Below are 24,835 nucleotides of genomic sequence, written 5' to 3' on the forward strand. Positions count from 1 at the left end.
ACTCACTCAGGAAGGCTCAAGCCTTGGCATCTTGGTGACATTGAGGTCAGGAAGGCCCCAGAAAGCAGTGGTGGTGGTGATGGGGGTGTGTGTATCAGAGAAGTCCTTGTTTTATCCTATTCTTTTTTGTTTTATGTTTATTTCAGTTCGGCAAATGAACCTAACCAAAATAATTATAATAAAATGAAAGACCTCCCCCTTCACAAAAACAAGCTTTCCCCTCCACCAAAAATGAACTGAAACTATTTGATCTGTACATCCTTTATTTATTCTATTTTGTATACCAGCTTCCTGAAAAAATGACCCAAAGCGGTGTACAAAGTATCCAATACAAGTACAATGAAAATAAAATACATAAATCCCTCAAGAGGCACCCAATTGCACTCCCACTGGGGGAAAAACACTATCTCCTTTATAATCTAAATTCTACATATTAAAGCCTCCATCCCAACAATCACAGATAAAATATTCTTCCAATTGAGAATCATAACATTTAAAACATCTCAAATAAAAATCAATACATGCACTCCCACAAAATAAAAATACATAACATTAAACCCATCAACTGCTTGACAGTAAAACTCCCAAGCATTCTGGTTACTCCCAGCAATTCCCTGAGCACCAATACAGATCAACCAGTGGTGAGGTCACAGGTCTGAACTCTGTTTGGACTGCTCTGCTTTCATTTATCAAGGCTCCAGCCCCTTCAAGGTTATCTTAAATTCTTTTGACTTGACATTACTCATGCCTAAGTCTTCTAAAATAATTTTTTACTCCCCATATAGTTTTCTTTAGCATTAGAAGGATTAGGCTATAGAACAAGGGTGAACTCAATTTTTGTGGAAACCAGGACTTGGTTTGCAAATAAAAAAAAGCTTGGGTATGATTCTTAAAATGATTTTGTATAAAAAAAAAAAATTATATGAATAGAGAAATTCCAGATAACATGCACTTAACTCACACTTAGCAGAACAAACAGTCTCTTCATGGATAGGGTGGTGGATGCCTCGATTGCCCTTCTGGAAGAGTGGCAAGGTCAAAAACAGTATACAAATTCAAAAAAGCATGGGATAAGCACTGTGGATCCCTACAGGCTAGCAGCATGGAAACGAAAAGGGTGCATGGGAGTAACCTGCATGGAGTAGCAGTTACTATCCTTAATCAAGTAGCTTTCATGATTTTGATGCTCTCTTCTTCAAAGGCGGAGGTAAAAGAGGAAAGAGTCAGATGACAGCTAACACTGGCCCAGACCTTTACGGTCCTGGGTACTGATATGCAGACAGTAGGGAAGAAGTGCAGCACTGCTTCTATGGCCAAGACAACAGCAAAGCACATTCAAGCAGCATTGTCTGAATTATCAAGACTGCTCACCATGTAAAGATGTTGCTAGTAATATTACTATCCTTAACATATGACTTAGGAGTAACCTGCACAGAGTGGCAGTTACTACAATAAGAAACTTGGTGGGCAGACTGGATGAACCATTTGGTCTCTTTCTGCCGCCCTTACTATGTATTTGTCATGCTAGTCCACTAGGATATGCAGAATGCTGAAGTTTCCCCCTGAAGTTGTTGTTAAAAGTGCAGAGATGATATTTAACTGCATTGTAAAACAAGAACTTTCAAGCCTCATAATTCAGGAGAAATCCCATGGTTTGGAATCTCATACTTAGGGAGAGCAAGGGCTCAGTATTCATCTCTATACCTCAAAGCCTCAATGCCCCATCTTTACCCACAAGTGATGGTAACATTTCCCTCTTCCTCGTCACACTGTCTTTATACATTCTCAACTCCCAGACAGTCTCTCTCACTTCTACCACCCAATAATGTCTCTCCCATAAAAAGTCCTCATACTCCCAGGATATAGGGATAAGAATCAAATCTTTGGGGACTGTCCAGCACCTCTGGCACTTTTCTGATCTTAAGACAGGAGCCATAGAGCAGTTTTAGGATTGAATCACATCCACCACTCAAGTTCTCTAAATTTTGTAATCAATTTATTCAATTGCAAGATAGCTCAGTTGGAAATCCATTTTTAGGATAGCAGGCCCAACCTTTGATTCTACATTTTGATACTTGCTCAGGGTTTCCTTCATTCAGTGACTGACTACTGACTTCTCTATCTCTGAGATCAGTTGCATGAGGCAGAAACTGCTCTTCTAGCAGAGTCACTCTTTCCCTGATTCTTCCTCCTCCACTGTTGAGAAGGATCTACTTTTCCTCAATTAGAAACTGATGTAACTCCTCAATTTTCTGTCTCACTTATCAATTCTTCATCTTTCTTCTCTCCATTAGATTTAAATTTCACACTATCTTCCAGTTCCTTTGTCAGCAGGTCCAGTCATAGTTTACATTTTTCCTTATATTTCTACACTGTGGCCTCTATAGGGAGCACAGTGTGAGATCAGTAATCCCGCGATCTGTCACATGCCATCCAAATTTGTCCCTTCACTGAACCGCTGCAGTTGCTCTTCATGCTTCTCACACAGATTCTCCTTTTTTTTGTCTCATTGTGCATTCAGAAAAGGTTTTTTGCTATATCTATTTATTTGCCACCTGCCTGTCATACTTTAGAGCGCTCTACCGAGATTTTTTCTTGCATGGGGGACAGGGGAAGTGTGTATCTATCTCCTCCCAATACTGGGAAATACAAGAGTGACAGAAGTTGTGTTCACAGTCTGTGATCACCAGGTCTGCAAAATAATCTAAACAGATGGAACAAGAAGCTTCACGCCACAATAGGGTTTGCAACAGCTATGCTTCTTATTGGAATATAAGCTTAAACAAAAAACAAAACCAGAAATATGGGCTGTGAGGAATGTCTTGGTTCTTAACCCATATGAATGTGCCCAATGTCACCCCCACATTGCTAAAAAGGTCTAGATACTGGTGTTGGTACATGCAGTATAGTGCAATGGTCATCTGCTGTGAAACATATAGCATGCATTTTCCTACATCTTATTGGCAACAATGGCCACTATTTTGCAATCACATTTTTGTTTGTGATTTCAGCTGTAGAAACTGTATAGACAAGTAGAATAACCACACGGTGACCAGAATACTATCAAATCTTGGGTTAGACTCATTACTTAAAAAGTTTTCTAGACATCAGAGACAGGCCATTTATCATAACTCTTGAGATCCATTGTTTTGATTGAATGAAGAGTCCTATGTGAAAAATGATGCACACCACAAGAAAACATATCCTAAGATAAAGTGATTCAGAAATCAGAAGTGCAGCTTTGATTTACACAAAACAAGTTGTTATCAGCTTATGTGGACTCTCTTTTAAAGGAATATCAGTAGCCCAAGCTACACTGAGCTCCTACAAAAATTGGAACAATAATCCTTTACTTTATACTAAGCATAGGGTTTAGCCCACTATAGTTGTTTTCAGTAAGCATTTAGCACTGCTATTCTGGCTTCTTTACAGAGAGGATCCAGTAGGCCATCACCTCCTAAGGGAAAAAAAATTACACTAATTAAAATCCTGCAGAGTAAGACAGCATTATTTGTTGTTATTCATGTCGTCATGGTAAAAGATGTAAAACTTAGCAAAAACACCATCCGTAATGAAACACGCTTCTTACATACATGGAAATAAGGATCTGCACACAATATATCGATTGCAACCTATTTGATCAACTTAGTACATTTATGGCTAGTGTTCAGACTTGCTATACCCTTTATATTGGACTACCCTCAATACAATTTTGACATGTATTTGTATTTCTCTGAACAGGGATGAAACTGCAAAAGACGCACATTTTGGGGGCAAGTTTGAATAGTCCATATTGTTTGCCATGCACACAGGCACTGTGTACATTGCAGCAAATTTTACACACACAGATCTAAAAGAATGATTAAATGATGCTGCAGAAATAATTAAAATGTAAACTATTAAATGCTGCAAAGGGATACACACGTTTTCAGTTTGGTTCATCTATTTGTTTCATTTAAAATAAGTTGTTTCTTCATTTTATGTTTGGTGCATATTTTTGCTTTGTATCATTTATGCACATAAATTCTGAGTGCATGAATTTCCAAAACAAAATGAAAATGAATGCACACCCCAGAATGCTGCACATCATTTTTACTTCTTCTTACCAAAATCCAAGGCCTTTATGTTACACTGGAAAACATTTTCTCCATTCACAATGAGTTCTACAACGTTCCAGTCTGGTATTTCTTCTAGAACTACTTCATGCCCATCTGTCAGCAACACAGCTAAAGATGAAAATCAAAATAAATTAAGTAGTATAAATCCACTAAAGTAACACTTTTCCCCCCTTTACTTTTTTTTTTTTTAGTCAGTCAGGAAGTCACTCTTGCATTCCTCTTTTCCTTTACTGGGATAACTTGTGTATGTTTAGGTCAGTCCAATGAATTTCCAAGTTTGTTTGCTATTTTACCATCCCCCTCCCCCTTGGCCTTCCACACAAATACGAGGTGGAAAGTATATGGATGTTTTTGGCATGCATACTTTACATTCCTTAAGTTTCAAAAAGAAACTACCTAATTTCTATTTGAAAATTGCTGCATGTAAGAGCAATAAAGGTATCTGTGTCCTTTGCAACTATGCAGGTATATTTGAAAATTTCTCCCTTAAACTCCTGAAAATCCCAAGCTGAGTCATCAGATTGGCTACTTAAATTTCTGGGCAATCCAGGTGCATATTAAAAATACTGTGTATTTTCTAGTGACATTAACCAGCTAACCCCTAGATTCATCAAAAAGTGTTAACAACGCATTGATAACAAAAAGGGGCATGTTTATGGAAATTTTGGAATCACCGCACCATGTGGTAACTTACTGCTTTGCATCGGTAGTATTGTGTGATGCGATAAACGTAGTGCACCCTGGGATAATCCCTATTTTTGAGAGAGAGAGAGAGAGAGAGAGAGAGAGAGAGCCTTCTAATAGGTTGAGGTGAATTGGTGGTGGTGGTTTAGGGGCCAGTTTTGCATGTACAGTGAGATGTATGAACAGCACAGTACACCTTGAAGATTTTGTCATCATTTGGAATAATAAATTTCATCTTTTTGAAACTACTATGTTCTCTCACCCTAGCTTGTTGGACTAACAGGGTACCATCAAGTGAATTGCATTATGGCCATTTCAGGCATATCGCACAGCCTAACGCCAGGGAAAAAAGGTGTAGTTATTTCTGGCGTTAAAACCGTGCGATAGCATGTGTTATGCTATCGCACAATGCAATATTGCCCCTCTAACTAAATCCCGCCCAAACATTAATGCCATAATGCATTTTGATGAATGACCCTATAAATTAGAATCACCACAAGAGACAATTTTTCAGATCAACTTTTCTCTTAGGACAAGCAGGATGGTAGTCCTCACACATGGGTGACATCATCTGATGGAGCCCAGCATGGAAAACTTAGGTCAACTCTGACTAAACAAACTGAACATGCCCAGCATGCCCTAATCCACGCAGGGTCCTCTTCAATCTCTTATTATGCAGAGCTTTCGCATCGCTGTTTGCAAGCTTGGGCTGCTAAGCTAAAATTAGTGTTAGTGGGAAAAAAAACAAAACTTTGCACTGGTTCCACAGTGTTTTTTCACGGTTTCTCTAAATTCGGGTCCCTCTTCCGTCCCCCTCGCTTCCCAGTCAGGTTTTTTGCTGGTTCGATAAGTTTCTTTTCGCTTTGTTCCCCCATGGCGGCGATGCCTGTCAGTGTCTGTAGCCTGCGGCTTCCATATAGTTTTTCGCCCCTCTTAGTGTCGTCATGGCCTCATCGGGCTATTGCCACTGCACCCAGTGCCCGAGGACTATGTCCATCACAGACCTGCATGAAGTGTGCATCGTTCTGTTGGTGCCACCAGTGAAGTGTGGCGAAGGGGAATGACCGATCAGTCTCCTCCAAGTTGAGGATGTCAGGTTTGTCGTCATCGACCTTGGCAGCAGGGAAAGAACGAGCTGAGGACTGAGGGAAGCCAAGGAACCATTGGCACTGGTTGCCTTCGATGCATGATGTCAGGCACTTGTGCGATGCCCCGAAGTGACCCTGCGGCGAGGAGTACCGATCCTCCATTGATGATGGGGGTCCATAGTGGTCTCCACCGGGCCTGGTATCTGTCGCCGATCCACTTCGAGGCTCCATGGAAGATGGGCTGACCCTACCTCCCAGTCCATTTTGACATTGGCAACCTTCAAGGAGGAGTTAGAGTGCAGAGTCCAGCTGGTGGTCGATCGGGTGCTGTATAGCATTTAGCTGATAGCACAGACAGTAGAGGTGCCTGGGCTCTCCCTACTGGAACCGCTGCTGGAGTGTCTCAATGTGCTTATCGGTGTCTTACAGACCCAGCTGGTGTCTGTTTCCGGGCAGCCATCAGTGCCCAGCAGGGCACTGATGCTTCCCCCGACTGATGTGGTGTTTCCGGTTGCTCCAAGGAGGCGGCCCAGTCGGTGCCTGCAGCCCCCCATCCAGCTTTGCCGGGGCCAGTACTGATGCCACTGGAGCTTATGCCCCTGGATGAAGGCCAGGCACCTAGGGCCCTATCCCGTGAATTACAGCAAGGATGAGGTGCCATATGATCCCTGGGGGGATTACATTGCGGAGTCCTCCTCAGAGGGTCTCCCCTCAGAGACCTCTCTTCCAGAGGAGTGACCTTCGCAGGTTTTGTGGAGGCGATGGCAGAGGCCATCCCATTTCAGTTAATGACTGAAGATGATGCCCAGCCCAAGATGGAGATCCTCCAGTTAATGGAGGCTACCAAAGAGATCATGGCGGTCTTGGTGCACGAAATATTTAAGGAGTTGCTGTTGAGGATTTAGGAGCACCCCCTCATGGTTCCTCCTGTAAACAGGAAGGCGGACGGTGTTTACCTTGTCCAATAGGCTACCGGATTTGAGAAACATCAGCTGGCACACCAATCAGTAGTGGTCAAATCTGCTCTAAAGAAGGCCAAGTACTCTCGGATCATTCCTCAGCTCTCCTGGGTCAGGATCACAGAGTGCTGGATGCCCTTGGGAGGAAGGTTTTTCAGGGGCCTATGCTCATTGCCCACATTGCCTCCTACCAGCTCTACATTAGCCATTACTCTCGCAACCTCTGGAGCAGCTGCCTCAACAGCAGCAAGACACCTTTATGTCACTGGTGCGTCAGGGCCTGGAGTGCGGAAAACACGAGGTATGCTCCACCTACAATGTTTGAGGCAGCAGCGAGAGTCTCTGCAGTGGGAATTGGCGCCCGTAGAATGGCATGGCTGCAGGCCTCGGATCTCCAACCAGAGGTACAGGAAGGACTTGCTGACCTGCTGTGCATGGGAGAGAATCTCTTCATGAATAAGGTGAGGGATGCGGTGGCCCAGTTGTGGGATCACCATGAGATGCTCCAGCAGCTCTTTGCCAGCACTTCAGACCTGCCCTCCTCAGCCAGGAGGTTGACGAGACACTGGCAGAGGATGTCTTTCTACCGCCAGAGGAAGTACTACCCTCCACCTTCTCGCTCCTGTTCCCAGAGGGTGAGCACTCACAGCCATCCCAGGCAGCAGCAAGCTCCCAAGCCCCAACCGATGCCCCAGCCAAATCCCGGGGCAAGGTTTGACTGGATCAAAGGGAACATGAGCCAGCCACCCATACCAGAGAAGCTGGACCCCCCTCCCCAGATGGGGGCATGCTATGATTCTTCGCAAATCGGTGGCCCAGTATAACCTCAGACCAGTGGGTTTTGTCCATTGCCCAACAGGGGTACCGATTTAACCTATTGGGTGTCCCTACAAATGCTCCTCCGTGCCCATCTTGGGGGTCAATAGTGCATGAGGTACTTCTTTGGATGCTCTCTGCCCTCTTAACAGCCAGAGCGGTCAAGCCTGTCCCACCAAGGCAAAGAGGGCAGGGATTCTACTCCTGGTACTTCCTGATTCCAAAGAAAACAGGGGGATTCCATCCTATCCAAGACCTAAGGGCCTTGAACAGATTTCTCAAAAGAGAAAAAGTTCAAGATGGTTTCCCTAGGCACCTTGATTTCCCCTCCTGCAAAATGGGGACTGGCTATGCTCCCTCGATTTAAAGGACACATACACTCACATCAAGATCTTTCCAGGTCACAGGAAGTATCTCAGATTTGTGGCGTGAAAATAGCACTTCCAGTACAGTGTTGCCATTCGGGCTAGTATCGGCCCCATTCATCTTTACGAAGTGTCTGGCCATGGTCGGGTGGGGAGGGGAACCTCTGCCGACTGGGAGGTGCATGTTTTCTCTTATCTGGACGACTGCCTGGTCAATAACACCTCTCAGGAAGAGGAGGATCAGTCCTTGCACTTGACCATCTGGGTGCTGGAGTCACTAGGATTCGTCACAAACTACCCAAAGTCTCACCTCAGCCAGTCACCTCAATTGGCTTTATAGGAGCCCTGCTAGACACTGCTCAAGCAAGGCCTTCCTACAGCATTCCAGGGTAGTCACTCTAGCATCCATGGCAGTGATGACTCAGAGCCAGCAGGTTTCAGCTCAGATGTTGAGGCTGTTGGGCCACATAGCCACAACCATCCAATTCATTCCCTTGGCACGTTTACACATGGGCAGAGCCCAATGGACCTTAAGGTCACAGTGGTGCCATGCCATGCAGGACATCATTCGTGTCTCTCCAGGACTCTTGGTGGCAGGTTCTTTCAAATTTGGAGTAGGGAGTCTCATTTCAGGCTCCACCTTCCCAAATTGTCCTCACCATGGATGCATCCACCCTGGGGTTGGGTGCCCATGTAGAGGGGCTCCACACTCAGGGTCTATGGTCCACCCAGGAAGTGCAGTACCAAATCAACTTTCTGGAGCTCCAGATGATCAGCTACACTCTATGGGCTTTCAGAGATCGGCTGTCCAACAAAATTGTCTTGATCCAAACAAACAAACATCCAAGTGGTGATGTGGTATATCAACAAGCAGGGAGGCACAGGATCATACCTCCTGAGTCTAAAAGCAGTCCAGATCTGGTCCTGGGCCCTGTCCTGCAGGACGGTGCTCAGGGCCATGTATCTAGCTGGAATGGAGAACGTGACCGCGGACAGATTGAGTCGTGCCTTCAAACCCCCACGAGCGTTCGCTGGATCAGGGGGTAGCAAACCGGATCATCCACCTCTGGGGACTCCCAGCTGTGGACCTGTTTGTGTCCTACTGCAACAGCAAGGTGACAGTTCTGTTCCCTGTACAGGACAGACAGCGAACCAGCATCAAATGCTTTTGCTTGCCATTAGGTCAATGGTCTTCTGTACGCGTATCCTCCGATTCTTCTAGTAACGAAGACTCTCCCAAAGCTTTGACAGGACCGAGGGACTATGATCCTGATAGCTCCTCATTGGCTGAGACAAGTCTGGTTTCCACTCCTTCAGGGTTTGTCCTTCCAGAAACCAATCAAGCTGGAGACTTCCCCAGATCTCATCATGCAGGATCAAGGCAGACTTCAGCATCCTAACCTCCAGATCCTGGTACTCACAGCCTGGATATTGAGAGGCTGAAACTACAACTGCTTGATTTCTCTCTGCTGATCGGGCCTCGTGGCTTCTAGAAAGCCTTCCACTACGAAGTTCTATATGCTAAAGTGGAGGAAGTTCTCAATGTGGTGTGTGCAGAAAGCACTAGATCTGTTCTCCTGCCCTGCACTAAAACTGCTCGATTACCTCCTGCACCTGTCAGAGGCTGGCTTAAAAACCAACTCTGTTAGGATCCATCTCAGTGCAATTGGCGATTACCACAGTGTAGAGGGTAAGCCCACACTTTATGTGGGACCTGCTTCAGTTGAAGCCTCCCCTAATGCCTCCCGCTGTGTCTTGGGACCTCAACGTGGTGTTCACGCAGCTGACTAAAGCTCCTTTTGAGCCACTATATACCTATGATCTGAAGTAGGTCATATTTTTGGTAGCAGTTTCTTCAGCATGCAGGGGCAGTGAGCTCCAGGCCTTAGTGACTTATCCACCTTACACTATCACGATAGAGTGGTCCTCCATATGCACCTCAAGTTCCTGCCTAAGGTGGTTTCGGATTCCATCTTAGTCAATTCTCCTGTCAACATTCTTTCCCAGCCCCCATTCGCACCAAGGTGAACAAGCCCTGCACAGTTGGGATTGCAAAAGAGCCTTAGCCTTCTACTTGGAGTGGACAGAAGCCCATAGACAGTCCACCCAACTTTTTATTTCTTTTGATAGGAATAGATTGGGAGTTGTCATTGCCAAACAGACATTAGCCAATTGGCTAGCAGACTGCATCTCCTCCTGTTATGCCTAGGCAGGACTACATCTTGGGGGTCATGTCAAGGCTTATTCTGTCAGAGCCATGGCAATGTCAGTGGCCCACTTGCAAGCAGCTCCCATGGAGGACATCTGCACGGCTGCAACATGGAGTTCTCCACACATTCACATCGCACTACTGTCTGGATAGGGATGGCCAATGTGACAGTAGGTTTGGCCAGTCTGTCCCCTGGAATTTCCTTGAGGTGTAGAACCCAACTCTCTCTACCTAGGGCTCAAGCTATCTCCCTCTCTGCTACCAATAGCAATGGGGTTGCTAGGCCCATTGCCTTTTGTGTTGGGGAGCAGCCTGTGGCTAGGGATTCACCCATGTGTGAGAACTACCATCCTGCTTGTCCTAGGAGAAAGCAGAGTTGCTTACCTGTAACAGGTGTCTCCTAGGACAGCAGAATGTTAGTTCTCACAAAACCCACCCACCGCCCCACAGAGTTGGGTTTCTCCTTTTATTAATTTTATTTTATCGTAATTCTATGTTACGAGACTGAAGAGGGACCCCATATGGCCACAATGATTAGGGCATGCTGGGCACGCTCAGTGTGTCTAGTCAAAGGTCTTGGGCTCCATCGGATAATGTCACCCATCTCTGAGGACTAACATCCTGCAGTCCCTAGGAGACTAAAACTGCAACTTTGACATACTATTCAATTACATTCATTTTTACTTTGACTGCTATTCCTGATGTTTTAAAAATAAAAATTTTATTAGAAGCAACAATGGAAAAATTATGGAAGTTGGGTCACCTAAGAACATAAGAAATTGCCATGCTGGGTCAGACCAAGTGTCTATCAAGCCAGCATCCTGTTTCCAACAGAGGCCAAACCAGGCCACAAGAACCTGGCAATTGCCCAAACACCAAGAAGATCCCATGCTATTGATGCCAGCTACACTAACTGCACTAACTACATCCTCTGGCAACAAATTCCAAAGCTTAATTGTGCATTGAGTGAAAAAGAATTTTCTCCAATTAGTCTTAAAATGTGCTACTTGCTAACTTCATGGAATGCCCCCTAGTCCTTCTATTATCTGAAAGTGTAAATAACCGATTCACATCTACTCGTTCAAGACCTCTATCATATTCCCCCCCCCCCCCCCCCCCCCTCAGTCGTCTCTTCTCCAAGCTGAACAACCCTAACCTCTTCAGCCTTTCCTCATAGGGGAGCTGTTCCATACCCTTTATCATTTTGTTTGCCCTTCTCTATACCTTCTCCATAGCAACTATATCTTTTTTGAGATGCGGTGACCAGAATTGTATACAGTATTCAAGGTGCAGTCTCACAATGGAGCGATACAGAGGCATTATGACATTTTCTGTTTTATTAACCATTCCCTTCCTAATATTTCCTAACATTCTGTTTGCTTTTTTGACTGCTGCAGCACACTGAGCCGACGATTTTAAAGTATTATCCACTATGATGCCTAGATCTTTTTCCTGGGTGGTAGTTCCTAATATGGAACCTAACATTGTCTAACTACAGCAACGGTTATTTTTCCCTATATGCAACACCTTACACTTGTCCACATTAAATTTCATGCGCCATTTAGATACCCAATCTTCCAGTCTTGCAAGGTCTTCCTGTAATGTATCACAATCCACTTGTGATTTAACTACTCTGAATAATTTTGTATCGTCCGCAAATTTGATAACCTCACTCGTCGTATTCCTTTCCAGGAATATATGTTGAAAAGCACCAGTCCAAGTACAGATCCCTGAGGCAATGGCCTAACCTTCCCTATGAGCCCCTGTAACCCCTCGGTCATCTAATGGTCCAACCGACTCCCTCACAGGTTTCTTGCTTCGGATATATTTTTTAAAGTTTTTATTATGAGTTTTTGCCTCTATGGCCAACTTCATTTCAAGTTCTGTCTTCACCTGTCTTATCAATGTTTTACACTTAACTTGACAATGCTTGCTTAGGATAAAACATTTTCTTCAGATGGATCCTTTCAATTTTTGAAGGATTTTTTTTTTTTTTTTTTTTTTTTTTTTTTTTTTTTAACTAAAATAGCCTCTTTCACCTCACCTTTTAACCATGACGGTAATCATTATGCCTTCCTTCCACCTTTCTTAATGCATGGAATACATCTGGACTGCGCCTCTAGGATTGTATGTTTAAACAATGTACATGCTTGTTGAACACTTAACCTTTGCAGCTGCACCTTTCAGTTTCTTTTTATTTTTCTCATTTTATCAAAATTTCCCTTTTGAAAGTTTAGTGTTAGAGCTGTAGATTTACTATTGTCCCCCTTCCAGTTATTAGTTTAAATTTGATCATGTTATGATCACTATTGCCAAGTGGCCCCACCACTGTTACCTCTCTCACAAAATCTTACATTCCACTAAGAATTAAATCTAAAATAGCTCCCTTTCTTGTTGGGTCCTGAACCAATTGCTCCATGAAGCAGTCATTTATTACATCCAGGAACTTTATGTCTCTAGCAAGTCCTGATGTTACATTTACCCAGTCAATATTGGGGTAACTGAAATCTCCCATTATTATTGCACTGCCAAAGTGGTTAGCTTCCCTGATTTCTCTTAGCATTTCATCATCTGTCTGACCATTTTGTCCACGTGGACAGTAGTATACTGCTATTACTATACTCTTATCCAACATACATGGGATTTCTATCCAAATAGATTCTACTGAGCATTTAGTCTCTTGTATGATTTTATCCTGTTGGACTCTATACCCTCCCGGACATAAAGTGTCACACCCCCACCAAGTTGATCCTCCCTATCTTTGTGATACAATTTGTACCCTGATATAGCACTGTCCCATTGGTTATCCTCCTTCTACCAAGTCTCTGTGATGCCAATTATGTCAATCTCATCATTTACTGCTATACACTAACTCTCCCATCTTACTTCTTAGACTTCTGACATACAGACATTTAAAAGTGTGGGGTTTTTTTGTATTAATAACCTGCTTTTCAGTTGTTAGGGATAATTTGGAAATCATTAGCTTCGGTGATTTTTTACATATAGGCATATGGGCTGTGTTTTCTTTTATTGGAACCTCTCTGTTGGGATGCCCCAACTCTCCTGTTTCATTAGTATCCTTCAAGGATACATTGCTCCGAACCAAGCACTGCTGAGTGACTGTCAGCTTTCCCCCTTGTTCTAGTTTAAAAGCTGCTCTATCTCCTTTTTGAAAGTTAGTAACAGCAGCTTGGTTCCACTCTGGTTAAGGTGGAGCCCAACCTTTCGGAAGAGACTCCCCCTTCCCCGAAAGTTTCCCCAGTTCCTTACAAAACTGAATCCCTCTTCCCTGCACCATAGTCTCATCCACGCATTGAAACTCTGGAGTCTGCCTGCCTCTGGGGACCTGCACGTGGAACAGGAAGCATTTCAGAGAATGCGGAGGTTCTGGATTTCAGCTTTCTTCCTAAAATCCTAGATTTGGCTTCCAGAACCTCTCTTCCACATTTTCCTATGTCGTTGGTGCCCACATGTACCATGACAGCCGGCTCCTCCCCAGCACTGTCCATAATCCTATCTAGGTGACGTGCGAGGTCTGCCACCTTCGCACCAGGCAGGCAAGTTACCAGGCAGTCCTCACATCCACCAGCCACCCTGCTATCTACATTTCTAATAATTGAATCACAAACTATGATGACTGGCCTAACCCTTCCCTCCTGGGCAGTAGCCCTGGGAGACTTGTCCTCCGTGTGAAAGGACAATATTTATTTATTTTTAGTTTTTATATACCGATGTTCCTGTATACAATACATAACACACCGGTTTACATGGAACTGAACAGTCACCTCAGGGGCGAGATACATTGGAACAGGTTTACAAAGAACTTTTATGGAGACAATCATAAACACGATTAACTGCAACAAGATACAAACTCTGAAACATATGTACAATGGTCGGGATACCGTCTATTGCTATATAAAGTTTTAGCTCTCAGGGAAGGCTGGAGAGCACAGGAAATATCACCTGGAGAGCACAGGATCACTTCCTGCTACACCAGGGTGATGTTCTCCTATTAGGAGACCTTTCTGTTCCAAGGCAGCACTGGGGCTGCCAGACTGGATTTGGGACTTGGCTACTATGTCCCTGAAGGTCTCATCAATGTACCTCTCTGTCTGCCTCAGCTCCTCCAAGTCTGCTACTCTAGCCTCCAGAGATTGGACTCGTTCCCTGAGAGCCAGGAGTTTTTTGCACTTGGATGCCTAAAGTTCAGAAAATCAAAAAGACAAAAAGGCAAAGAAGCAAAATATATAAAATATAAACTAACAGACAGACAAAAAAAAAAGAAAAGCAAATAAGCTATAAAGCTACAAACAAAATAGCAACCAAAAAAAGTGAGAAAAAAAATTAAGGAAAAAAACCCTTTTCCCTGGCTCCTAAACATTTTGACAGATGTCTTTTAAAAATATATTTCCACCCCTGACTAAGATATTTGTTAATCTATATATAAATCAGAAGTGGAGATCTTGTAATAAAGCCTAGATTTTATGCTGTACTACAATATCTTATAATAGTTATGATATCTATCCAGGGCTACTTTAACCATTTAAGGGGCACTGGATAAATTTATGTGACTGGGACTCACTGTGTACATTTAATCAGGATTATTTTTCCTTATATGCATCAATTGTAATTTAATATGGACATTTAGATGCCCAGTTTCCCAGGCTGACAAGGTTCTTCTACAGTTCTTTACGGGCTGCTTGTGTGTAAATATTTTTATTTTTTGTCATCATTGGTAAGTTTTGATCACTTCAATTGTTGCTCTTTTCCAGATGGTTAATGAATACATTAAACACTGATCCGAGTCCAGAAACCTGAGGAATGGAGAAATTACTTACCTGATAATTTCATTTTCCTTAGTGTAGATAGATGGACTCAGGACCAATGGTATAGTGTGCTCCTGATAGCAGTTGGAGACAGAGTCAGATTTCAATCTGACGTCAGCACTACATATACCAGTGCACGAGGCTCTGATCCTCAGTTTTCTCCTCGAAAAGTAATTATGGATATATGTGTGATTGGATGATTTTGATTAATTTGGTTAACTTGATTAACTTGAAACTTGATTACTCTGATTGGATGTCGAGGTTTCTAGCTGGAGACCGCTAGGGCATTCAACCGAGAACGCCAACACCTGGTAATATGGGTGTCTGAAGTAGAATAAGGGTTGGCTTACCCGTGCTTGTGTTGCACTCGGGGGGAGGTTCCCCCGGGGCTTCTTGATTGCGAGGCAGCCAGGGGCAGGGTGCTGAGTCCATCTGTCTACACTAAGGAAAATGAAATTATCAGGTAAGTGTAGCAGATGGACTCAGGACCAATGGGGATGTACAAAAGCTACTCCTGAACCGGGCGGGAGGCTGCCTTTGCGAATGCTGTGTCCTCCTTGGCCTGAACATCCAGACGATAGAATCTCGAGAAGGCGTGGTTGGAGGACAACATTGCCGCCCGACAGATCTCTGCGGGTGACAGCATCTTGGTTTCTGCCCAGGACACTGCCTGGGCCCTTGTGGAATGAGCCTTGACTTGTAGAGGCAGGGGCTTGCCTGCTTCTACATAAACCGATTTGATAACGTCTTTGATTCAGCAGGCGATGGTTGCCCGTGAGGCCGCTTTCCCTTGCCTTTTCCTGCTGTGCAGGATGAACAGATGTCCTTCTTTCGTACAGGCTCTGATCTTTCCAGGTATCTGACTAGGAGTCTGCCAAAATTCAGGTGGCGAAGAAGGCGTGAGTCTTTTGAGTCCTTATGCTCGTCTGGAGATGGCAGCGAGATGGTTTGGTTTAAATGGAAGTGAGAAACCACCTTTGGAGGGAAGGAGGGTATAGTGCGCAGCTGTATGGATTCTGGTGTGAATCTGAGGAATGGCTCCCGGCTTGATAGTGCTTGAAGTTCGGAGACTCGATGGGCTGAGCAAATTGCCGTGAGAAACGCAGTCTTCAAGGACAGGAGCCGTAGGGACAGACCGTGAGTTGTTCTGAACGAGGTTCCCGCTAGGAAGTCTAACACTAGATTGAGATTCCATAGTGGTATCGGCCACTTTAGGGGTGGTCGAATGTGCTTGACTCTTTTTAGGAAGCGGGAGACGTCTGGGTGGGCTGCTAGGCTGTTGCCGTCCACCCTGGGTCTGAAGCTGGCCAGGGTGGCCAGTTGTATCTTGATGGAGTTTAGAGACAACCCTTTTTTCATGCTGTCCTGCAGAAATTCCAGGATCATGGGGATTTTGACTGTCCGTGGAAGGATTTTGTGGTCCTCGCACCAGGCTTCGAATATTCTCCATACTCGTATAAATGTTAAGGAGGTGGAGAACTTGCGCGCTCGGAGCAGTGTGTCAATCACTGGCCCTGAGTATCCACTCTTTTTCAGGCGAGACCTCTCAATGGCCAGACCGTAAGCGAGAATCTCGCTGGGTCTTCGTGGAGTATCGGTCCTTGCTGGAGTAGATCCTTGTGTGGAGGTAGGCGTAGAGGGTTTCCCGCCAGAAGCCTTTGCATATCCGAGTATCACGGCCTTCTTGGCCAGTCCGGGGCCAATGGAAGTACCAGCCCTCTGTGGTGTTCTATCTTGCGGATTATTCTGCCCAGTAGTGGCCATGGAGGGAAGGCATACAGTAGATCCTCCTGAGGCCAGGTCTGGAAGAGGGCGTCTATTCCCTGGGACATCTGTTCCCGTCTTCGGCTGAAGAACTTGGGAACCCGGGCGTTGGACCCGGTTGCCATAAGATCCATGGCTGGTGTTCCCCAGTGGTTTACTATCTGCTGGAAGGCTGTTGTCGACAGTGTCCATTCCCATGGATCCAGACTGTCTGCTGAGGTAGTCTGCCGTGACGTTGTCTTTTCCCACGATGTGGGCGGCTGATATCCCTTGTAGGTTTGATTCTGCCCACGTCATTAGGGGTTCTATTTCCAGGGACACCTGCTGGCTCCTGGTTCCCCCCTGCCAGTTGACATAAGCCACTGTTGTGGCGTTGTCTGACATGACTGACTGATTTCTCCTGGAGTCTGTGGCTGAACCGTAGGCAGGCTAGTCTGACTGCCCGGGCTTCCATTCAATTTATGTTCCATGCAGATTCTTCTTCGTTCCATTGCCCTTGAGCCGTTAACTCCTGGCAGTGGTCTCCCCATCCCCGCAGGCTTGCGTCTGTGGTGAGCAAGGACCATTCCGGTGAGGATAGGCTTGTTCCCTCGCTCAGGTGGTCTTCTTGTAGCCACCATTGTAGATGGTTCCGAACCTTTGCCGGTAGCGGGGGGGGGGCGGAGTAGTTTTGAGACATCGGGTTCCATTGCGACAGAAGGGAATGTTGCCCATGGGATGACTTCTATGGTTGATGCCATGAGTCCGAGGACTTGGAGATAGTTCCATGCTGTGGGGAGAGTGGAATTCAACAATGCTCGTAGTTGTTCCATCAATCTCCTTCACCTTGTAGGGGGGGGGAGGGCGACTTTGTTCCCCTTGGTGTCGAACCAGACTCCCAGGTATTGGGAGGGCTGCAGATGGCTCTTGGGTGTGTTGACGACCCACCCGAGGTTCTGCAGTAGTTCCTTGACTTTGGTGGTTGCTTGCTGGCTTTCCTCTGGTGATTTCGCTCTGATCAGCCAATCATCCGGGTATGGATGCACGAGGATTCCCTCTTTCCTCAGTGCTGCCGCTACCACCACCATGATCATGGTGAACATTCGGGGGGGCCGTAGTCAGCCCGAACGGTAGGGCCTGGAACTGGTAGTGATGGCCCAATATTGCGAAGCGCAGGGAACGCTGGCGGACGGGATAGATCGGTATGTGGAGATAGGCTGCTGACAGATCCAGGGAGGTCAGGAATTCTCCCGGTTGTACCGCCTTTATGACCGCATGCAGGGTTTCCATGCGGAAGCGGGGTACCTTCAGGTAGCGATTGACGGTCTTGAGGTCCAGTATGGGCCGAAATGTTCCCCCTTTCTTAGGCACGATGAAGTAGATGGAATAGTGCCCCAAATTTTGTTGGTGCAGAGGCACCAGTGTTATTGTCTTTAGGGCACGTAGTTTTGATAGTGTGGTTTCCACTGTCTTCCTCTTGGAGGGGTCATGGCATGGAGAAATCACAAACCTGTCCGGAGGGATGCTGTGGAAGTCCAGGTAGTATCCCTCTCGGATGATGGATAGGACCCAATTGTCAGACGTTATCTCGACCCATCTTTGGTAGAAAAGGGCAAGCCTGCCCCCTATGATCTCTTCCTGAAGATGGGTCTGCTGATTCTCATTGCTTGTTGCGGCTGGGGCCTGGTCCTGAGCTGGCTCCTCTTTTGTTGTGCCTGTTCTGAAAGGACTGCCCCTTGCTTGTGGGGAGAGGGCGAGGGGCTTTGGTTCCTCTTGTTCCTGTCCCCCGGTAGACGGGGTCCTGGGGATTCACCCTATTTGTCAGCTAGTTTGTCCAGGTCGCCTCTGAAGAGGGGTGATCTTTTAAAGGGCATTCTCGTGAGCCTAGTCTTAGAGGATGCGTCGGCCGACCAGCTTGGGAGCTAGAGCTGTCTTCTGGCTGACACTATGGACGAGAGGCTCCTGGTTGAAGTGTGCACCAGGTCTGAGGTCGCATCCGTGAGGAATGTTATTGCTGGGTCTAATGCCTCGATTGGCGTAGTTGCATCCCTGGCCATCACCAGGCAGGCGCGTGATACCACGGTGCAGCAAACAGCGATCTGTAGGGTCATAGATGATACATCGTAAGACTGCTTGAGGATGGATTCCTGCCTTCTGTCATTGGCATCCTTGAGGGAACCTCCACCCTCAACAGGTATGGTGGTGCACTTTGTGGTGGCGCAGACCAAGAACTTCTAGGGCTCCACCCCCCCCCCCCCTTGAAGGTGGCCTCTGGGGCGTCCCATTCCAGGTCGATCAGTTGTTGTATGGCCTATAGCGTAGTGAAATGGCGTCAGGTTTGGCGGAGCACGGCCAGGAAGGGGCTCGACTTGGACTCTGCTGTGTTGCATGTGTCCGGAATGGCCAATGCTTTCAGACTCGTGGCTACGAGATCTGATAATTCGTCTTTTGGGAAGAAGCGCGTCATGGTACGATGCAGTTCCGTTCTTAGAGGAAGTTCCCCTTCTTCCAGGGGTTCTGGTCCTTCCTTCGAATCAACTGTGTCCCCTAAGGGGAGGTATTTGTCCAGGGGCTGCTCATCTGGTGGAAGCCGGGAAGACCCTGCGAGGTTCTGGGCCACTGGCGGGGGTTGTGGTTGTGCCGCTAGTGGTCCTGTCTGTGCGTGGATGTAGGATCGTAGTTCCGCGAAGAATCCCGCCCAGGTAAAGTTGCCTGAGACCGCATTGGGTCCAGTGGCGCTCCCCGAGGGCCCCCACTGAAGGGGGGGGGCCCGAGTCCTGAATAGAGAGGTCCGGGGTAGTCTCGCTGGTAGATCCAGAGTCCTCTACAGGCTGAGAGGGACCTTGTCTTGGTTCCCCCCAGGCTTCTTCGCACAACAGGCACAGGGCGGAGGTCACCTCGGGCTGTGCCGCTCTCAGGTGGCATGCCGGGCAGAAGACTGGGCCTTTAGCTATCTTGGACAGCGGTGCCAAGATTTGCGCGTGTATCTTGTACAGATGCGCATGCCGAGAGGCCTGTTTATGCATTCTGGGTGCGCCTACGTCGTGTGCCTAGAAACGGAAGATGTGCGTGTCGCTGTGCGCACAAGTATTTTATGCGTCCGGCTCGCTGCTGTGCGGACAAACGGCGCCTAAGAGGGGGAAATGGCACCGGCGACCACGTGGCAAGATGGCAGCCGCCCCCCCTCCCCAGAGGATCTCCACGTGGGAGGACCCTCGAGCCAGATCGGGATCTAGCTCTGGCAGAGCTGCTCAACCCGATTAGACAGACGCCGGAAGGACGATCTGAGCGGTTATGCGAGTCTCGGAGACCAGAGACTTAGAAAACTTTTCTCTACCTTACCTTGTCTCGGCGCTTCCCGGTCTCTTGCCGGGTGGTCTCCGGCTGCAGGGTGAGAGGGGAATACCTTCACCGTCGCGCTCAGTCTTGCACCCGCTGCCTCTCAGCCGCTCCCTTCACCGGGGGGCTAAGTCCGCGCCGGGACAGAGGCTTACCTCTGAGGGATCTCGGAAATCACCTCAGGAATTCTCAACTGGGGGAGGGACCCTTAGGTATCACTGCAGGAGAGCGGGGCTCGTCTGTAGGTAAGATTCTCTCTTTTTTTCTTTGAATTTGGAGTTTGGTTTTCTAACGCTGTGCAAGCGTGTGTGAAGTCCCGAACTGCTATGGAGACAGAAAAAACTGAGAATCAGAGCCTCGTGCACGGGTATATGTAGTGCTGACTTCAGATTGAAATCTGACTCAGTCTCCAACTGCTATCAGGAGCACACTATACCACTGGTCCTGAGTCCATCTGCTGCATGCTAGGAAATTCCACTATTTACCTCTTTCCATTCAGAAAAGTATTAAGTACTTCTCCATGTTTCTTATCTTTTAACCAGCCATCAATTGACAGTAAGACACTGCCTCCTGTCCCATGACTTTTTAATTTCCTGAGGAATCTCTCATGTGGGACTTTATCAAATGCCTTTTTGAAAATCTAAATATACCATACGGACTACGTCACAATCTGTTTCACAATTCTGGTCAAGTGGACGGTAGTGAATTTACTGCTATAGTAGTCTTCATCATGATTAGAATGGATATCCATAGAGATTCCAGAGTAGTTTTTTCCCTGCAGAATTTGTATCCTACTTGACTCAATGGAATCCTTAATATATAGTCACATGTCACCATCTCTTCTATCTTCTGTCATTTCAATATAATTTGTACCCTGATATCACAGTGTTCCACTGGTTCTTTTTCCACCATGTGTCTTAAAATGCTTATTGCGACTATATAATTTAAAGGGGACTTTTAAAAGCTGGCCGCACACCAAAAATCAGAAGATGGAAGTGCTTCTAGCACAAATGCATCCACCCGATTTTGTAAACCGCCCACATGCGCATACAAAAACTGATGCAGAATGTGGACAGGGCATGGGTGCTCCAGGGCGGGGCCAAGAGATGTGCACATGTACATACGTGCCTGGGCGCATGCTCAGGTCCAATTCAGCACAAAGGTACCTCATCTATAGCGAAGTAAAAGAAGTTTCTAGACACACATGAACAGATTTAGGGGTCTGGATTAACTAGGGGGTAGTGCAGGTAAAGAACCAGGGAGGTCTGGAGGACATAGTTGTAGACTAAGCAAACTAGAGGATAAACTGGTGAAATTGCTCAATGCCTGGACACGCATTTGTTAGAAAATTCCCTTACTTGCACATACCAAAGCCGACTTGCGCTGCTGTACGTGTATAAGCTTAAAATTGGGGGCTTACATATGTGCGCCAGGGCTATTTTATAATATGTGCAGGAGATAGAATTGCTGTGTATCTGGCCATGCACCATGTGCCCATTTTAAAGTTACCGTCCCTGTGCATACATTCTAACTCGCCAATCATATTTTTTTAGACATTGAAGCAATCAAATTTTGTATTATGAACTTACATGCAAATGAAAATCTACTCACCTCCTATAAAGCCATTACATACTTTCATTTGAAACTTGCACCTGCATTTTGTGCAAATAGATTTTCTATAGAAAATTTTCTTAAGACTGACATTTTAGAACACCATATAAATGTGTTTAAAAACTCAAAATATATTAGTAACCCACTGTTTGGTTTTGCAACTCTGTACAAAATTACTAGAAAAAAAAAATCTATGGCTTTATAGGACATTTATATAAAAAACTGTTAACCATAATTTTAGAATACATTTAAACAGTATATCTTGTTTTCCCTCTATTAATCTGAATAGACCTATCCTGCATGTGTGCATATTTATATACTAACACATTCATAAACAAACACTGAATTTTAACAGACAGAAGCATCTGTTTCTGTATTTAATTACTCTGACACTTGCTGACCTTCCTTATGTTGGCATGTGTCCACTCCTTGCCACTTAATCAGTTAAGAATAACCAGAACCTACTGTGAAAAATATGATTGTAAAATTATAATTTCTCTTCTTGAGATAAACTCCACAGAACAAGACTCAGCAAGGAGTCAAATTAATAAGATAGTCTTCCATAAGCTTCTGTAGGTAGTTGGACACTTGGGGCATGTGATTTATTACATGATTTTCAATACTTTCTGCAGAAGTTCCTATCCTTTGTAAGAACATTGAAAAGTTTCAATGTACAAAAATGCAAACTACATTGAAAATGCTCTGCTCTTGCATTTGTTTTTGAAATGTATATTATAGCAGGCTATTGTAAAGTTTCAAGACACAGGTGAGGAAAGCATGAGGAGGCATGGCTGTGGGAGGGCTTTCCAACAGATTTGTTGAAAAAAAGTGATGAGGTTCTTAAATTACATATTGAGCATATGCTATACTTAAGTGCTTTTTACACTTTGGTAAAGCAGAGTTGCTTACCTATAACAGGACAGCAGGATGTTAGTCCTCACATTGGTGACATCATCAGGATGGAACCCAATCACGTAACATTTTTGTCAAAGTTTCTAGAACTTTGACTGGCACCTACTTGGCATGCCCAGCATGGCACTAACCCTGCATCCAGCAGGGATCCCCCTTCAATCTCATGTATAGCAAGAAATACGTGCGAAAAAATAAAATAATAAATCATAAGCGAATCCAACTCAGTGGGGTGGTGGGCAGGTTTCGTGAGGACTAACATTCTGCTGTCCTGTGAGAACACCTGTTACAGGTAAGCAATTTTGCTTTCTCACAGGACAAGCAGGATGGTAGTCCTCACACATCGGTGAATAACGAGCTGAGGATGCCAGAGGTATGCACCAAATGCACCCAAAGACGTGCAACAAGCAAACAACAGGGGTGGATTTTGGTAGGAGGGCATCCTGAAAACCCTGAACGGGTCGCTGGAAGGATGTAGGGAAGTTAAGCTGAGAATAAGTTGTATAGGACTGGCCAAAAATGGAATCGTTTGCCAGCTTTGTCTAGGCAGTAATGGGCTGCGAAAGTATGGACAGAACTCCATGTGGCAGCCTTACAGATGTCCGAAAGTGGAACTGAACGGAGGTGCACCACTGAGGTTGCCATGGCTCTGATAGAATGTGCTCTTACACGTTCTTGGAGCGGCAGGCCTGCTTGCTGGTAGCAAAAAACAATGTTGTCCGCCAGCCAGGAAGAGAGGGTCTGCTTGCCCACCGGAATACCCAGTTTGTTCTTATTGAAAGAAACAAACAAACAGTTGAGTGGACTTCCTATGGGCAGACGAGCTGTTGCATACTTTCGTGCCTGGAGGTGACGCATCAAAGTCGCGAGAGTGTGGGCCCGCTCCTTTGCCTGAATGGTATCCAAATCCACTCCGATGAAGGAGAGAATTTGAAAGGGCACAAGGTGAGACTTGGGATAGATGATTAGAAACCAGAGAGACAGCAGTGTGTGGAAGGTTAAATGCAAGAAAGTTAGCACGTCCTTCTGGGATGGAGCCCTTATCAACCAATCGTCAAGATAAGGGTAAACATGGACCTTCCGTCCCCTGAGGTAGGCTGCAACCACTGCGAGGCATTTGGTAAAGACTCGAGGCACAGACACCAGGCCGAATGGCAGCACACGATACTGGAAGTGTCGGGAGCAGACTTCGAACTGAAGGAATTTGCGGTGAGACTGAGTTATCGAGATGTGTGTGTATGTGTCTTGAAGATCTAGAGAGTATAGCCAATCTCCCCTCTGCAGAAGAGATAGCAGGGAGCCCAAGGTTACCATCTTGAACTTTTCCTTTTGTAGGAACTTGTTTAAGGAACGGAGGTCCAGAATTGGACAAATGCCTCCTGACTTTTTTGGAATGAGGAAATAATGGGGCTAGAACCCTTGTTCCTGTTGGGAGGAGGGCACTGGTTCTATTGCCAGTGAGTTGAGGAGGGATAATACTTCCTCCTCTAGAAGGGAGAAGTGGTCAGAAAAGTCCCACTTCAGCCGAGGTGGGGCGTCTGCCAGCAAGATTAGGAAGTTGAGGCGGTAACCTTCAGTCACTACCGCGAGTACCCACTGATCTATGGTGATTGTGTGCCAGATTTTTGGGAAGTGGCACAACTGACCGCTGACTGGTACAGATGGCAGGGGAGGATGGTCTATGCTCTCTAGTGAGGAGTCAAAAGCCTGACGCTGGGCCCAGTTGAGGAGCTGGCTGGGTATTTTAAGGCCGAGATCGTCTGGACTGACCCTTCTGGTAAGGCCTAGAGGGGCAACCTCGAGTAGCAGGAGGATAATATCTCTGTGGCTTGAACGAGGGCCGCTTAGAGTCTCTTCTGAACATCCTCTTGGAGGTGGATGAGAAATCAGAAGGCACTGAAGAAAGCTGACATAGCGTCTCGTGGTGGTCCTTGAGCTGCGCTACGGTTTCTTGGATCTTGTCCCCAAAAAGATTATCCCCGGCACAGGGGAGGTCAGCCAAGCAGTCCTGTAATTCTGGCCGTAAATCAGAGGACTTCAACCAGGCCCGTCGAAGAGCACTAATCCCCGCTAGGAACACTCTAGAGGCTGTGTTAAAGATATCATACGCAGCGCGGACTTCATGCTTGCCAGCATCTAGGCCCTTTTGGACGAAGGAATTAAGTTGA

The 24,835-nt window shown here is 46.0% G+C and overlaps 1 protein-coding gene across 2 annotated transcripts in view; it reads right to left on the bottom strand.

The window, feature by feature from the left end:
- Nucleotides 1-250: 250 nt before the first annotated feature.
- Nucleotides 251-24,835, bottom strand: part of C7H10orf53 (chromosome 7 C10orf53 homolog) — a 54,048-nt gene continuing 29,463 nt past the window's right edge. For both annotated transcript variants that reach the window (XM_029609447.1, XM_029609448.1), the window contains exons 2-3: nt 4,107-4,226; nt 251-3,457 (exon numbers count right to left, since the gene is read on the bottom strand). In XM_029609447.1, the coding sequence (XP_029465307.1) occupies nt 3,393-3,457; nt 4,107-4,226 (185 nt within the window). In that variant the 3' untranslated portion in view covers nt 251-3,392. The remainder of the gene's footprint in view (nt 3,458-4,106; nt 4,227-24,835) is intronic.

Source organism: Rhinatrema bivittatum, chromosome 7, assembly GCF_901001135.1.
Source record: "Rhinatrema bivittatum chromosome 7, aRhiBiv1.1, whole genome shotgun sequence".
Classification (NCBI taxonomy): Eukaryota; Metazoa; Chordata; class Amphibia; order Gymnophiona; family Rhinatrematidae; genus Rhinatrema; species Rhinatrema bivittatum.